The following is a 13,531-nucleotide window of genomic DNA, read 5'->3' on the forward strand; positions in this document are numbered from 1 at the left end:
CATATGTATATAAATACACACACACACGAAGAAAGGCAGTATGAGAGTGGAGGGTAGATACTTTGGAATAAAACACACTTGATTTCACATCCTCAACCTAATGCTAGCTGGATGTGTAACTTTGGTCAAGTTACTTAAACTGATTCTGTTACCCAATATGTAAAGAAGAGTGATAACACCAACATTATAAGGTGTTAAGAAAATAATGTATAATAAGTTCTGGCACACAGATACTATTTATTGAAGGTTTACTATTACCTATTTTTATTGTTACCAACTTGTTACAAATCTACAATCTTTCCTGAGATAAAAAAGCTTAAGTCAAAAAATTTTTTCTTAAAGTTGTCCATTTTGACTTGGTAACAGTCAAACCACAAATATAGTCATAAACATTTTCCCCCTGAAAAGTGAGCTTTATTAACAACAAACCTCACTACACAAACTTAATTCCATCTCCTGACGGAAATGCAAATTGACTCAAAGGTCATTTAGAAAATAGGTCTGATGAGTCTGAAAGCATTTTCCACACATGAGCACCAAGCTCTTCTTGAAATACTAATTCAAATGGACTTAAATCATATAAATGCCACCAGACCAAAAGAGCTTTAATAAGCATTAGTTAAGAACTAACCAATCTAATAATTTATTAACATTCAGCTTTTATACAAGCAGTTGCATACTGTAGAAAATAGTATTTTGAAATCAACTTTATCTTAGTGAAAACGTCTTTAGCCTTAGTATATAAAAACAACTAAATGGAGAGAAGACAGCTATATTATTACTCCACACTCACTGTCATAAAATACTTTTATTAAACTTATGGTCTGCACAAAGTAAAATTTCCAATTTTATAATCAACATGTTAAAAATTATGACATACTTTCATTTAACCAAACTAGTTTAAAGGGCTCTAAGCTTAAATTATTTGCTACAATTTTTCTTAATTTATCTATTTTAAAACTACTTAAAATAACTTAAGTAACTTAAATAACGTATTTTATTAAAATATATATTAGAAATGAAGTATCATGTAGGTTTACATTAGAAAACAGACTCTATGGCTAAGTGTTCAGTTTTTTTTTTTAATTCTTTTTTTAATTTTATTTGAGAGAGAGAGAATGAAAGAGAGAGAGAGAGAGCATGAGAGGGGGGAGGGTCAGAGGGAGAAGGAGACTCCAGGATCACCTGAACTGAAGGCAGTCGCTTAACCAACTGAGCCACCCAGGTGCCCCAAGTGTTCAGTTTTTGACAGGAAGGATCCCATGCTCCAGAGGCCTATTAGTTGTTTCCTCTGATGTTACTGTAAGATAGGCAAACATACCTGACGTACCCGTGTTTTCCATAACAACATACAATGTCGCCATCACTTACTGTGTTACACCTTTTAAAACTGAATTATGCATTTTTGCCTGGACTTAAAAATTTAAACTTTAATATTTAGGGTAGTAAATTTTGCAAATTCACTATGCACTCTGACAGCATGGAACTAGTATAAGGATAGACGATTAATGGAACAGAGTTAGGAGTCCAAAAAATAAACCCCTCACATTGACAGGCAATTATTTTCAACAAGAGTACCAAGAACATTCAATGGGGGAAAGAATTGTTTTTTCAACAAATGGTGCTGGGACAACTGAATATCCACATGCCAAAGAATGAAGTTAGCTCCTTATCTACCTCACATCAGACACAAAAATAAACTCAAAATGGATCAAAGGCCTAAATGCAAGAACCAAAGCTGTTTTAAAACTCTTAAAAGGAACACAGGTGTAAATCTTCATTACCTTGGATGAGGCAACAGTTTCTTAAATATGACACCAAAAGTACAGCAACGGAAAAATATATAAATTGGACTTCATCAAGATTTAAAACTTTTGTACATCAAAGGACACTACCAAGGAAGGAGACTACTGACAGAACGGGACAAAGTATTTATAAGTCATTTATCTTGTAAGAGACTTATAACTAGAATATACAAAGAATTCTTTCAACTCAATAATAAAAAGGCAAATAATTCCATTTAAAAATGAGCAAGGCATCTGAAAAGACAATTCTCCAAAGAATATATACAAATGGCCAATAGGCACATGAAAAACTGCTTGACATCATTAACTATCTGGGAACTGTAAATCAAAAACCACAACAGGATATTACTTCACATCCACTAGGATGGCTATGATAAAAAAAAAAAAAAAACAGACAGTATTAACAAGTGCCACAAAGGGTGTGGAGACACTGGAACCCTCATACACCACTGGTAGGAATGTAAAATAGTGCAGCTGCTTTGGAAAACAGTCTGGCAGTTCCTTAAAAGGTTAAACCATATGACCCAACAATTCCACATATGAAATGGATGTCCACAAAAACTTGAATACAAATGTTAATATCCAAATGTTAATATCATAGATACAACAGCCAAAAAGAAAACAACTTACAAATGGACTAAAATGTACACCCTGTACACCCAGAAAATGGAACAGTCTTCAGTAATAAAAAGGAATGAAGCACTGACACCTGCTACAACATGGATGAACTTTGAAAACATTCTGCTAAGTGAAAAGAGCCAGTCATAAATCATGTATTTCAGGATTCCGTTTATAGTAAATATCCCTAACAGGCAAATCTATCCAGGCAGAAAGTAGATTAGGGGTGGCTTAGACTTGGACGGGACAGAGAGGGTTGACGGGAGTGATAGCCACAAGGTATGAAGTTTCTCCTCGGGCTAACTAAAATTACCTAAAGTCTGACAATGGTTGCCCAAGTTAGTGAATACACTAAAAACCACTGATTTGCACACTTCAAATGGGCAAACGGTATGGCATATGTTACATGCTGTTACATGTGCTAAAGCTGTTACCAAAAAAAGTTTATTTCAACACAAGTTGAATCTAGGATTAGAATGGAATACCTAGCTCCTGCTCATCTTCTATCTAACTGTTCTAACTAAAAGAGTGACTTCTTGTTGATCATGTTAATATCAGAGGCACCCAGAGAATATTCTGCTTCATGCAGCTGTTGTAAGGCAGTGCCTGACTCATCATCACCAGATCTTCTCCAACTTTCCCTATTGTACAAACTGATGTTTGACAAAATAGCATCTTGACTATGCAGCTGCAAAGTCAAACTCCAGGAGGCTGAAGACCACTGCAAAGAAATTAGGGATGTCTGGCAGCTGTCTCGGATTAAAGGAGAACTAAAAAACAACTTGGTCAACACATGGATGACTCAAACATTCCACTTCTCAGAGACCCAGAAAACTCTTCAGTGCCATAAAGCAGTACCACCATATCTAGCCTAACCAGAAGCAAGTGAGAACCAATAGCTTTTGGTAGGGAAGAAATGTATTATTAATACGTTCAATGTGGCATGATGCCCACAGACTTGCAGCTATAGTCTTCATATACTCAACAAATATTTATTTCACACCTAATAGGCACAGGGTTTGATGAAGAAGATACTCAATGGCTAAGAAGCAGTGGATAGTTCCTATTTTCAAGAAACAGACCATCAAATTCAGAAGCAATCATAACATCTAGACTGCAAAGATGAGATAAAGAGGTCATCCTGGCCTCAAAGGCAGCTCTACTGTGACAAAGAACATTTGTGTCTATGTACACTATCAGGACACTATAAAGAATGAGGATTGCTACTTCGTCATTTTAAATGAGACCTTCAGAGGGAAAAAAATCTGCCAAGATAGACACTAAAGACTTTATAAAAGCTGTTTATTAGGCTCTTAGATCCAATGACTTACCGAAATTTTTGAAGACTATTTAGGTGTCTGTTCATATTCTCTGACCAGTGAGGTGAATAAGTATCATAGGAATTCAGAGATAATACTACCATCGCTCATCATGTTACGAAAAGCATTAAAGTTGACTGCTAATAATGGCATCTCTGCATTCTCTATCATGGAGAAAATCAGACCATAGTTCCTCTATATGCTTACCACAAAGCCTTTGTCAATCCTAAACTTCTGAAATCAATTTAGGTTTTAAGTTGAAATGCAGCACTGGGAGGCAGAAACAAGAGAAATGCTAATTAATTCCAAAGCATTCAACTGGTTTGATTCCAAAGCCAGTAGTAAATTAAATTTTTTAACATGACTATACTTTGAAAGGAAAAGGGATGATGGTGTGGAATGGAGGAAAAATGAAGAAGTACCTGCAAAAGAACAATAGATACTACCAAAAGTCACCATACTCCCCCCAAAAAGTCACCATCCCTAAACCCAACTTAAAAGCAATCAGGGGCGCCTGGATGGTGCAGCCGGCTAAGAACCGGACTCTTGGTTTCAGCTCAGGTCATTAGCTCAAGGTTGTGAGATCAAGCCCTGTGTCAGGCTCCGTGCTTGGCATGGAGTCTGCTTGGGATTCTCTCTCCCTCTGCCCCTCCACTCACGTTTTCTCTTTTTCTCCCTCTCTCTCTCTCAAAGATAAATAAAGCTTTAAAAAATAAAAAAAAATAAAAGCAATCAAACCATCTCATTATAGTAAAAAAGGGGTATTAGGTAACTTGTGTATGTGTGTTCTTTGTATTCTTTGAGCTTGGATGTGACATTCTATTTTAAAAGGAAGGAAGAGGGGCACCTGGGTGACTCAGTCAGTTAAGTGACCAACTCTTGATTTCAGCTCAGGTCATGATCTCAGGGTCCTGGGATCGAGCCCCCATCAGGCTCCATGCTCATAGGGGAGTCTGCTTCAGGATTCTCTCTCTTCCTCTGCCCACCCACCACTCGCACACACTTTCTCTAAAATGAATCTTTAAAAAAAAAAAAGGAATAAACTATCACTGTATTGTTAAAATACATACTTATATACATATATAAAATATACAAAAATACACAACAATAGCAGTTTGTGTCCATCCTTATTTACTACTTTAGGAACATTAAAATCTATATAAATTAGCAGAAACCCAGAGCCTAAAAGAAAGATGACTATAAGATTTTGAATGAAAATCTTACAAGACTGGACTCTAATACAGTGTAAAAATTTAGTATACTCGGGGGGGGGGGGTCTCTGGGTGGCTCAGGTCGTGATCCCAGGGTCCTGGGATGAGCCCTGTGTCCGGCTCCCTGCTCAGCAGGGAGTCTGCTTCTCCCTCTACCCCTACCCCTGCTCATGTGTGCGCTCTCTCAATAAATAAAATCTTAAAAAAAAAATCTAGTATACCATGTCAACCGTTACTAAATCAACTTTTACTGTTTTGGTTTTTTTTTTATGACATTCTTGGAGGGCTGAACTTCCTAAAAGAATAATAAAGGCAAGAGATAGTATGCAGCTAAAGGTCAAACCAATGCTATGCATTTTACTCCTTAGCAAACAAGTTTAAGTGAAAAGAGAAGTCAAGGAGAACCAAGAGTGCTTTCGCCTAAATATTTCACCAGATCCTCTTGCCCTCATAAAGCACGATGAACCCAACTCCTTACTTTCTCCAGCCTTGCCTCTGGGTTGCCTGGTCCTGCAAAAGAAAATCTGGCAGTGGTATTTCAAAATGGTATTTTCATACTGAACGGCACATCTGACATACAAACTGAAGACTCCCAATCTCAGCTGGCCCCTCAATGCAGCTAAATAATCCATCCTGTAAATTCTTAAGCTTCCTGCCCTGGTCCCTCCTTTTAAGACTAAGTAAGGTTTTTCAACTCTTTACCTCTATTCTTCAGCTTTCCACCCACAACCTCTATACATCCTATATTGGCAGAGGAATTTGCTGCACAAAGAAAATAGCTCTCAACATTCTTTTTTTTTTAATTTTTATTATTTTTTTAAATATTTTATTTATTTGTCAGAGAGAGAGAGAGGGAGAAGCAGGGAAAGTGGCAGGCAGAGGGAGAACCAGGCTCCCCTCTGAGCAAAGAGTCCGACGCAGGACTCAGTCCCAGGACCCTGGGATCATTACCTGAGCAGAAGGCAGACACCTAACTGACTGAGCCACCCAGGTGTCCCTTTATTTATTTTTAAAGATTTTATTTTTAAGTAATCTCTACACCCACTGTGGAGCTCAAACTCACAACCCTGAGATTAAGAGTTACATGCTTTACCAACTAAGCCAGCCAGGCGCCTGCTGCTCCCAATATTCTAAAGCTCCTTTTACTGCCTCTGTCTCAGAGAAGGTACTCACTCTTCCTCTCTAGGCCTCACCCAACAGTCCTCCACTGCTGCCCTGGACCTCATTCTTTCCCCCTTCTCTGGAACTGCTCCATCTGGTAACCCTTCCCTTATCTTTAGTCTCTCTATCCAATGGTTTGTGTCCTGCACCTATAAGACTATAAGTATGCTCAACACATTTTCACCATCCAGCCAAACATCAAAGCTATACTCCCGCCTCTTTTGTCCCTTCTCTGACCAAAATGGCCATTTATACAAATTGCTTCACCTACTTCACTTCCACCTACTTCTCAATCCATTATGGTTCATCTCTTCTATCTCCTCTCCATTGGCCCTTGCTTTATTGAAACTATTTTAATTAAGATACAAATGACCTCCTAATTGCTCGATGGAACAGCTCCATTCTCTCTTTTCAGTGATGACACTTCTAGAAATTCTTTCTCCTCCACTTCCCAAAACCTCCTGATTTTCATGGGCTCTTCTCCTCCACGTATTTTTTTTTTTTTTTTTTTAGAGATTTTATTTGAGAGAGAGAGAATGAGAGAGAGAACACATGAGAGGGGTTAGGGTCAGAGGGAGAAGCAGACTCCCCATTGAGCAGGGAGCCCGATGCGGGACTCGATCCTGGGACTCCAGGATCATGACCTGAGCCAAAGGCAGTCGCTTAACCAACTGAGCCACCCAGGCGCCCTCCTCTGTGTACCTCTTAAATATCTAAAGGATCCATACTCATTATTCTACAAGTACTCTCTAAGGAACCACCACCCATTTCCACATAGGATACTATCTATATTTTGTTGTCCCAAATTTCTTCCTCTAGCCACAAACTCTCTCAAAAGCGCCAAATTCATATTATCACCTGTCTAGAAAAAACATCCATCAGATTGTCCCCAGCAAGCAACTCAAACTTCTAACATGTCCTAAATCATGTTCTTTGCACCAAATCTCCACCTCTCAGGTAACAGCATGACCAGGCACCCAATCCCCCAAGGTAGAAACCTTAGGGTCCTCCATGAATTCTTTCTCCCTCAGATCCCCACCCCTATTCTGTCACCAAGTCTCATTCATTTTACTTCCTAAACTCTCTTGAATCTAGTTCCCTCTTTCTGTCCCCATTCCTGTGAAGGTACTTAGGATCTTCCTTATCTCATGAATGAACCATTTCAACTAACCTCTACCACTAGTCTCTCCCTCATCTACTCTTATTCTGTATCACTACCAAAATTATCTTGCTAAAATAAATTCAAACTTCAAATGGCTATCTATTTTCCCCTGTGAGACTGGCAAAAACTAAAAAGGAAAATAATACCCTCGTTGGTTAGCTGTGTAGGGAAATGGACCTTCTCATAAACCTGGTGGGGGAGTTATTATTAGGCAAAATATTGAGGCACTATCACCAGACTTATAAATGTGTACACCCTCTGATCTAGCAATTCTATTTCAAGAAATTTGTTCTAATGAATTAACCAGGAAGTACACAAAGATATACAAGTACATCCTAAAGTTACCATCATTCCCAGCAAAGGCCAGACTTTTTTTTTTTTTTTTTTTTAACATACTATACAATTTGCCTGGAATGTCTCCCTCCCAACTCATGCCCTTCTTCACCTGGTAAAACTAGAACTCATCCTTGAGTTCAAAGGTCAGCAACTCCATCTTGTCTCCACAGCAACTTGGTCCCGCCTCTGCATCACAGTGCAACCTCTCTTTCTCTCCTGCAGTAGACCGTAAGCTCTCTAAAGACAATGGTTTTATGTATTTTTTATTTATCACCTATCCATATCTGCACTACTTACAACAATGTCTAACACATAGTAGGGAGCCCAAACACATGTGCTGAATGAAGGCATTTTCTTCCTCTTCACACAAAGAATTCTCAGATTTCCAAAATCTGGAACTTTTAAAAGGTATTTCCTAAAATGCTGGTGGACTCCAATATACGCTATGTGAAATTCCTCTATTATAACAGGTTTTCAAGCAAAGCAAATAGTCTTGTGAATTTATATAAGCAAATAGTCTGTGAGTCTTTGTTTAAAGTTTAGTTCCTAAAGGTACAAGAATCCCCATACTGGGTCAGAACTGTGGTCTATCCAATTGAGGATTTTATCTCTGAAAGTGGTACCAAGAAATATGTTGTAAGAAGATACAGCTATCCTTCCAGACGTTAAGTTAAAAATGTTCAAGTATGTTCCAAAACACCTTACTTTTCTTCAATAACCTACTATGAGTCCATCATACTTGAAAATCATGTTCTGGAATCATTTAAACTTTCAATACTATGCCAGAGCTCTTTTCCATGCTATCTGTTATATAAACAGCATTTTACGTGTAAGCAGAGTAAGTACATAAGTAGTACATAAGTAGCACCGTACATCCATATACAAGAATATAAGTAGTTCGGTTATACATTTTTTTCCAAGTTGAACTCCTTTTTAGTTTTAAGAGGATTCCTAATTCTAATAAAGGCTTGTAACAGCCTAGTCACATCCTTCATGATTTCAAAAGTTCAGTTCTACTCCTTTTCGTCTTTGTCTTTCTAGACTGAAGAAATCTCATCTTTCTATTGTGTCCTTATAGAGAAATAACTCTACTCTGCACCATTTCACTTTTCTTAATTTTGAGTTATCTTACAGGCTTCAAACTGAAACAATAATGCAGGGAGGTCTACGAGATTTACTTTAATTTTATAGAAGTCAAGAAAATTTCACCCCTGATGTAAGTTAGGAAAGACAGCCTTCAAAAATACCTCTGACAATCACGGTACCCCAAGACTTACAGGAAATCATAAGGTAGTCCTCACAGTTGCTTTTGTCATCATCTTGCTGGTCCACGGGGATCCCATTGGCATCTATGACTGCTTCAGAGGCACAATCTGCTACCAATACTTCTTCTGAAACGACGTCCGTTGTCAGAGGGTCAGTGACGATTTCTGCTTCTACTACACTGTCATGAACCACGTGTTCAACATGTCCAACATCAGATACATGTATGGATTCACTCGTCAAGACGTGTTCTGGCATAGACATTGAGGCTGAAGTAATGTCGGAAGCTAAAACATCATCTGGGACTGTGCAATGTGCTAAAGAAACTTCTTCAGTTACATCTGAGTCCAGAACTTGCTCAGGAATGATGACCGTTTCAGATACATCTGCTTCTTCCATGATATCGGGGCACTGAACATCTTCTATAACAACATCCTCAATAACATCCTGGATTACAACTGAGTCTGGGTCATCAGGAACAAAGTTATGCACAGTTATGTCTGAATCCACAACATCTGAAACAAAAACAGTTTCTTGTACTTCCACAACAATTTGATCACCGTCCATGTGTGTAGCATCAGCTCCTTAAAAAAAAAAATTAAAATCACAAATTTCAGGTAGGTGTGCATGACTACCTCAAATAATGTAAATGTTATTTAATTACTACCAGTAAAACAGACTAGCTCCTCAGTTTTCTCAAACACTAACACAGATTAAAGAGGGAAACTATTTTTGAATCATATCAGAAACAGAAATTTTTAATACAAGAACTTTTATTCTCATTCCAAATCAAGTGATATGGAAATACAGAAAACCAAGGCAATTGAGTCAGTCTCTCTCTCTCTCTCTCTCTCACACACACACACACACACACACACTCATGAAAGTAAAATTCTAGGCTCACTGAAGTTAATCCCATATGCAAAGGTACTTAAGGGAAGTTTATAAAAGTAAGTAATGCCAGTTCAGGTGACAAATACACCATTTTCCTTCATTGTATGTGTTTTCATTCCTTTTTCCTTCTTGTTCCATATCTTTCTCCTCAATTCTTATTTTTTCTTCTTTCCACCTCTCCCATATATCTCTTCTATTTTTACCCCTTCCATCTTTACCCCTTTTTCCCCCTTTGTTCTAGAAAATATCTCACCAATATCCTCCATTTATGACTACAGAAATTTAGAAATTATCCTCTGAATCTAGGATATAAAAGGATCAGGGCATAAATGAAAAGAGGGCTAGAAGGCCACAGTTACGGAGAAAAGACAACTGGCTAGGGAGTCTCTGTGGATAGATGAGATGCATAAAAGTGCAGCTGCTCTGGAGTGGTGGAGGCCAAGGTTAGTTGGAATGGGGCCTGACGCAACTTCACCAGGGTATTCCGTCTCCAGCCAGCCTCCTCCTGTCCCCCCATATCCCAATCCCCCAGGCAGCTTCTCAGAATATAAGACCCTTACTCTAGTCCACTCTGCAATTAAGGAATAAAGGTAGAAGGCTGAATCAGTTGAAGCCCCGTTGAGATTAAATGACTTCACCAAGATCACAGTTTGCACAGATTATGGTGCTCCATAAATATTAATCTGAATGAATGCCACAAATGGGAATCAAAATCAAATGTCCTTGCCAAAAACATAGGATAAAAGAAAACAAATCCAGTATCTTGGATCCTGGTCTAGAGAAAAGCAAAGTTTTATAAAAGTCTTAACCTAAAATGCTATTCTGTTGATGAGTGCTTCTGGATGTGACTCAAACCAGATTGAGTCCAAGCAGCTGCCTAACTCAATGACTGTGTGTCACTGGCCAGGTCCTCAGAGACATTTGGCTTTGCTTAACAAACACGAATGACCAACAAGGGCCAAAAATATCATTAAAAAATGTAGGAAATCTTACAGCCAGTTAATATCCATTTTAATTACATCTAGAAATAATAAAGAGTATGTTTGCTTTAATTTCTATAGGACTTCTACAAAATGCTTTATACTCATTTATTTTCCATATTCTCAATATTAACATCAGCAACAGATCACCGTAATCTCCACTTTGCAGACATGAAAATGAAAGCATTTGGTAGCAAGAAGACTGGTTATAAAATCTAAATCAGAGAGTACAGTTTGGACACTTATTCGTTTTGTGACCTTGGGCAAGTCATTTAACCTCTGAGTTTCGGTTTCCTCATCAGTAAAATGAGGACAGTAGTATCTGCCATGCATACCTCACAGGACTGTTGTGATGATCAAATGGGAATGTATGGGAAGTGTTCTGAAAAACTGTAATGAGAGGTTTCATTATTATTAGGACATGAAAACGGAGGCCCTGACAGATTAAGTGACTTGCTCAAAGATAAACAAACACCATAAGTGTTAACATCAGGGCTAAAATGCAATAGCCCTTCAATCCACCACTTAGTCCATGACCCAGGCTCACTTGTGGCAAGATTAAGCTACTAAATAGTGTGTGTTTTTCTCCAAAGAGCTTAGTCTCTTTTTCAAGCACATCAATTATATTTCATGTTCTAATGAAGAGAGAATTATACCTTTGCATTTATCATTATCAAACTGAAGTTACCGAATGTAAATTAAAAGACTATTCCAAGTTAAGTAAAATACATATACCCCCACTGGATTAAGAGACTGAAGGAAAAGTTAAAATTTAAAATCATTAATATTTAATTTCCTGATAAAGTTAATCACTATTTCTTTAATATACTGCAACATGATCATTTCAAGTCCAATGGAAAACTAGTCAACATTTTATTTATAAGGGTAGCTAGCTAGTGTGATAAAAAACCATTTTACATTATAAAACCTAGCATAATCACTTTACAATGCTACACAACTAGAATCACAGGTAATGTGAAATTGTGAATACATTTTTTTTCTATTTTTAGAATTTCATGAATTTAATAGTCCTTGTAGTTTGGAGAGTGAGATAAGACTCTGTCTTCCTGAAGCAGAGGGCTCCTTTTGTCACCTTGTGAGAGACAGCATTATAAAAGTAGGATGGGGTCAGAAGGTGGAGGGCCTGAGGCTTTTACTTTACCTGCTGGGTAATGGAAAACAGACAAATGACATAATCTACATGTTATTTTTTGATGTATTCTAATTGGTGGGCTGGACAAAAGAGACTAAGGGTAAGGAAAAGAATTTAAAAGTTACTGCAGACTAAGAATGAGACGAAAGAGAATGTCTATGTGGGAGGAAGTAGAATGAAGGGATATGTAAGCAAGGAACATTTTCAAAGGGAGAAGTAACCGGACTTAGCACCGTAACTGGGCAAGATGCAAATAACTGAAGAGAGCACTGGTGTTTTGATACCGCTGCTCTTATGGAGAAGAACATGAATACTGGTTGTGAGCGAAACACATTTTTAAGGACAGGAATAATAATGTGCTCATTTTAACAAACATAGGCGTGACAGGATAAAAAGATACCTAAGTGTGAGTATCAATGTCAGAGACTAGCAATTCATCCACTTGAGAGCCAACTCCAAATTTGGTAGTTGGGAAGCAGAACGACCCAAGTTATACCTGTTGCATCAAAAAATGAGTTTGGCTCTTGTGGTTGTAATTGAAGTCCATCTTCATCCATGGCCTTTAATTCTCATCAGTCACAGCTCCTAAATCAGAAAAAAGTAAACCAAGCATTACTTTTTTAATATCATGTTATTAAAAATCTCATCATGATATCTACATTTCTGAAACACTCAAAATTATGTGAGAGATGAACACCTATCAAAAATTTATCTATCTAAAATGAAAGAGAACTTAACTGATGTCCGACGATATGTGGGCATCTAGATGACAGGAAAGGCAGATAAACCAAACAAGTCAGTTGTGCCATTTTTTTTTTAAGATTTTATTTATTGGGGGGGGAGCAGGGGGAGTGGCAGGCAGAGGGAGAGAGGGAGAAGCAGACTCCCCACTGAACAGGGAGCCCGATGTGGAGCTTGATCCCAGGACCCGGAGATCACGACCTGAGCTGAAGGCAGCCACTTAACTGAGCCACCCAGGAGCCCCTGTACCTAGCTTTTTAATTGAGATACTGCTTTCACACATCAAGTATACACATCCTGACGAATTTTTTTTTTAAAGATTTATTTATTTTAGAGAGAGAAAGAGACAATGCAGAGTGGGGGGTGGGCAGAGCGAGAATCTCAAACAGACTCCCCCGCTGAGCGCGGAGCCCAAAGCAGGGCTCGATCTTACAACCCAGAGATCATGACCTGAGCTGAAATCAAGAGTCGGACACTTAACCGACTAAGCCACCCAGGCGCCCCACATCTTGATGAATCTTGATGAATTCTGACACAGGCATAAACCTGTATAATCACTAAACTACCCAGATCAGGATCTAGAACATTTCCAGCACCCTAGCACTCTCGTCTCCTCTCAGTCTGTATAACCCATATTCCCAGAATGGTAACCAGTTTTATTAAAGTTCAATTTAAACATACTCTACAGCTTACTGGGGGGAAATTTCTGCACAATTTCCCTATAACTTCTCTAAATTTAGTCTGTCTTTCAACCAATACATTAAACAACTGTAAAAATTCAAAATGTATAACTGTAGTAAACACCCTTTGGGAATTCTGCCTAACTTACATTGACCCCTCTTAACTGACCCTCCAATCTAGAGAAGTAAATTCCCACAGTGTATTTAT

At 38.1% G+C, this 13,531-nt stretch overlaps 1 protein-coding gene across 7 annotated transcripts in view; it reads right to left on the reverse strand.

Moving 5' to 3' along the window:
• Positions 1–13,531, reverse strand: part of ZFX (zinc finger protein X-linked) — a 55,634-nt gene that overhangs the window by 20,078 nt on the left and 22,025 nt on the right. For 4 of the 7 annotated variants that reach the window (XM_027607938.2, XM_027607936.2, XM_027607937.2 and 1 more), the window contains exons 2-3: positions 12,399–12,487; positions 8,890–9,459 (exon numbers count right to left, since the gene is read on the reverse strand). In XM_027607938.2, coding sequence (XP_027463739.1) covers positions 8,890–9,459; positions 12,399–12,459 — 631 coding nt within the window. In that variant the 5' untranslated portion in view covers positions 12,460–12,487. Of the gene's footprint in view, positions 1–7,721; positions 7,850–8,889; positions 9,460–11,084; positions 11,140–12,398; positions 12,491–13,531 lie in introns of those variants that run through there. The other 3 variants (XM_027607941.2, XM_027607940.1, XM_027607942.2) reach the window with 3 other exon arrangements.

This window comes from Zalophus californianus, chromosome X (genome assembly GCF_009762305.2).
Source record: "Zalophus californianus isolate mZalCal1 chromosome X, mZalCal1.pri.v2, whole genome shotgun sequence".
Taxonomy (NCBI): domain Eukaryota; kingdom Metazoa; phylum Chordata; class Mammalia; order Carnivora; family Otariidae; genus Zalophus; species Zalophus californianus.